At 38.9% G+C, this 3,968-nt stretch overlaps 1 protein-coding gene across 2 annotated transcripts; it reads right to left on the bottom strand.

The window, feature by feature from the left end:
* Positions 1–1,150: 1,150 nt before the first annotated feature.
* Positions 1,151–3,638, bottom strand: LOC129350086 (uncharacterized). 2 transcript variants are annotated; one of them, XM_055015573.1, is made up of 3 exons: positions 3,426–3,638; positions 2,768–2,859; positions 1,151–2,672 (listed from the first exon to the last, which is right to left on the bottom strand). In XM_055015573.1, the coding sequence occupies exons 1-3, from the start codon at positions 3,428–3,430 to the stop codon at positions 1,597–1,599; spliced, it is 1,173 nt and encodes a 390-aa protein (XP_054871548.1). In that variant the 5' UTR covers positions 3,431–3,638; the 3' UTR covers positions 1,151–1,596. The 2 variants fall into 2 exon arrangements, with proteins under 2 accessions (XP_054871548.1, XP_054871547.1); XM_055015572.1 differs by having other exon boundaries at positions 1,151–2,859.
* Positions 3,639–3,968: the final 330 nt, after the last annotated feature.

Raw genomic sequence — 3,968 nt, 5'->3', positions numbered from 1 at the left:
ATCATGAGCACCACTGAGTATTACATTTGGAAATTAATGACTAATACTTCAGACTGAATTTAATGATTAATGAAGTCTACTTGTCTTGATCAGTCTTCATTTTGTGAACTCTGATTTCAATGCTCACCAGTTCCCAAACAAAGAAATACATGGTAGAACTGATGATAATTATACACAAACATTTATTAACTAATACTACAAACAAACGTAAACAACAACAACAGCTCATGATTCCCATAATCATTGCCATTATGAGCGCTAGCCGTCTCTAGAGGTTCGGCTCTATACACTTCCCTACTGGCCTTTACAGCAAATGCAGGTGTAGATTTGATTATATTTGATAGATAATGATAATTGCTATAATCATTCACTTAAGTAACAATAGAAATAGTGTAGGAGCCAAATTAAGCTTTATGTTGATTTTCATACATTCTTTCTTGTTACAAGTATGGGGATGTGAATGGGAGAGAGAGAGAGAGAGTGTGCATGTGTGCCTATGGGAGAATGAATGGCCATAGCTGTGTTTACCCCCACCTAGAGGAGACCAGAGAGTCTAACTCCACCTGGGTGAGGAAGTTGAAAGTTGAGCCCAAGTTGAGTAAGAACTAGCCACTAGGGCACCCAGGTAGCTCAAGTGGTTGAGTGGGTGACCCATGGACGGGGACTATAGTTGCTGACTATAGTCCCCCATTGGCCAGGGTTCAATTCCAGCTCCTGGTCCTTTACTACAGTTCTTCTCCCTGCTTTCCTGTCTGCCTCTCTGCTAACCTGTCCAATAATGCCAAAAAAGTAACTTAAAAAAAGAACCAACTGCTATAGTATCTGGGTGTGGCTGAGGAAGGCAAACAGTTTTTTGACCATGTGGCTGCATCAAGGAACTCGGCCTTCTTAAAGAGTCTTTAGTTTAAAACTTTTTTTTTTTATTTCAGCTTTTCTGTAATTCAACAACAGTAAATGGTCATTGAGACTTTGCAAAAAAAGGGAGGATTGTTGAGTGCTGCTTATGGCTCCAAAACAGGTGTGAACAATGGGTAAAAAGCAGGTGCTCTACAAGGACCAGGCCCGCGGATGAATAGAAATACAGAAAAAACTTGCTGAAGCAGTAACTGTGACTTGAACTGAAGCAAGAAAAGTCCGAGGCACTCTGTACTTACTCAATTAAAAGTCCTTTATTAGCTACATGGACACCACCAACATGTTTCGACACCAAGTCTTCGTCAGGGCAACATTTGTAAATGAACTGAACAGCAGGAAGTCTACTTTTAAAAAACACTTAACAGGAAGTCACATGATCGTGTGTGGTCATGTGACTCCACCCAAGTATTCATTCATAAAAGACAAATAAAATATATACACTTTGGAATATTTTCACAGAGCAATAGGCAAGCATATCATCCATAATGCATAAATAAAGCTCATTATGTAACACTATATTTCAATAATAAACCATGATGCATCATGTTAACATATAGAAGAAAATAAATAATGAAAAAATTACTGACTGCAAGGCACTGTGTGTAGAATAGGAAACAGTGGCATGAAACAGTGAGTAAACCCTCATCATCAAAGACAATCATTCAGAACACATTAATATATTTACAGAAACGGAGAAAAGTCTATTTCTTCATTTAGTCCAGGGAACACAGTTGCTTTCAAAGAGTGGATCCAGAAGGTTTCCCTCTGCAATAATCTTTTCAACCTGTCACCCCCTCGGGGAGTGTTCTCAATAACTTCAATTGCCATGATTGTGAGTTCATTAATGTTTGTGTGGGTCATGTTCTTGAAATGTTTTGCAATCGGATATTCCATGTTTCCTTTACGGATAGCATATTTGTGTTCTGCAAAACGCTCTTTCAGTTTTCTTTTTGTGCGACCAATGTAAAAACACCCACAAACACAGTCCAGTCGGTATACCACATGTGTTGTATTACAGTTTGCAAAAGAACGACATTTAAAAGTGTAGGTGCATGTAGAGTCCATAAAATGTGTAGAACGATTGATCTGTGTGCAATGGACACATGCCCCACATCTGAAGGTGCCAATGGGTTTTTTGAAAAAAGTCTCAAGTTTTGATGCTGGCAAATAGTTTTTGACGATTTTGTCCTTGAGGGTGGGGGCTTTTTTAAAGGCAAACCTGGGGGGCTCAGAGAACAAGGGGCCCAGTGAAGGGTCACAAGCCAGTATGGACCAGTTTTTTATAATGGCGTTTTTGATTTTGTATGCCATGTTGCTGTACTGTAAAGTACAGAAAATTCTGTTTTTTGTTTGTGATGGAGCTCGCTGTCTCCTTATGAGAAGATTTCTTCTGTCCAAAGTTTTTGCTCGTGTTAGAGCCCCACTCAGTGTCTTTGCTTTGTAGCCCCTTTGAACGAACCGCTGTTGCATTTCCGTAGCTTGGGTATTGAAGTCCGTTTGAGAGTTGCAGATGCGCTTGAGACGTTGAAATTGCCCAAATGGAATATTTTCAATGAGACTCTTAGGATGGAAGGATTCAGCATGTAAAACAGTATTTCGATCTGTACTTTTTCTGAACAGAGATGTGTGTATTGAGCCTTGTTCATCCAGTGATATTAGAAGGTCCAAGAAGTTTATTTCTTTGTTGCTGAATTCCAAACTGAGTTTGATGTTAGGATTAGTGCTGTTTAAATATTGATGAAATTCTTGAAGTTGTTCTGTTGTACCAGTAAAAATGAAGAAAAGGTCATCAATGTAACGACCATAGTATTTGATGAGCTGTTTGAAGGGGTTTTCAGTGCTGTGCACATACCTCTCTTCCCATAGCCCCAAAAATAATCCCGCATAGTTGGGGGCGTATGAAGCCCCCATGGCAGTCCCCTTGGTTTGTTGGTAGAGACGATCCTGGAATAGGAATATATTGTTATTGAGGGACCATTGGGTGAGAGAAACAACAAATTGTGTCGGAGGAGTCTCGGTGTTTGATCTTTTTTGTAAAAAATGTTCAAGGGCCTCTAGGCCTTCCTGGTGGTCAATATTTGAGTAAAGTGACTCAACATCCATGGTTGCTAAAATAGCATTTGGGGCTTGTTGCATTTCTTGAAGGTCCTTGAGTATATGTGTAGTATCTTGCAAATATGCTTTCAGTGACATTGTTAGGGGTTTGATAACAAAGTCTATATATTGAGAAGCTGGTTCTGTAATAGTGTCAATTCCGTTAATTATTGGTCTACCTGGGGGTGAATGAAGGTTTTTGTGTATTTTGGGAAGAAGATAAAAAGTTGCCAGTTTAGGGTTAGAGGGAGAGAGAAATTCAAATTCATTCTTGTTAATCCACTTATTTTCCAGTGCAGGGTTCAAAATTGCAAAAAGGTCTCTTTTTATGTTCTCAGTGGGGTTCGATTTGAGTGGCACATAATACTGTCTATTGTTTAATTGTTTTTGGGCTTCCATGATGTAATCATTCTTACCCCATATTACTGTAGCTCCCCCTTTATCCGCTCTTCTCACCACGATGTCTTCTTCTTTTTTAAGCCACACCATAGCTCGTCTTTCACCTGAGCACAAATTTGACGTAGTTGCTGTGTTATTTTGTAGAATCAAGTTGACATCATGATCGACTTTCTTCATAAATGCGTTTAAGCATGAGTTGTTACTCAGTGGGAAGAAGGTTGATTTTCGTTTAAAGTAGGATAGGTCATTGAGACTGACTGGATGCACTTCTACTCCTCATCTTTCATCTGCATGTGTCAAGACTAAATCCAACTAAGCCATCAGTAGTAGTCAAGCAGCAGACTAAAGTGTTTTGCTGAAATTGCTACTTGAGATAGCTTGTGCCTGCAGTAAAGGTATATTATGCAGTTAATGATCTAAAAAAAAAATTCTTACTACCAGCATTAAAAATGCTTAATGGCCACAAGATTTAACGTTCTCAAATATTATCCTGAACCCAGATGATTGATGGCATCTTTAGAGTTTAGGTCAAGTTGAAGACTTCTAGAAATAAGTTATGT

This window comes from Amphiprion ocellaris, chromosome 11 (genome assembly GCF_022539595.1).
Source record: "Amphiprion ocellaris isolate individual 3 ecotype Okinawa chromosome 11, ASM2253959v1, whole genome shotgun sequence".
NCBI lineage: Eukaryota > Metazoa > Chordata > Actinopteri > Pomacentridae > Amphiprion > Amphiprion ocellaris.
The sequence above is the reverse complement of the archived record's forward strand: the minus strand, read 5'-3'. Positions and strand labels throughout refer to the sequence as shown.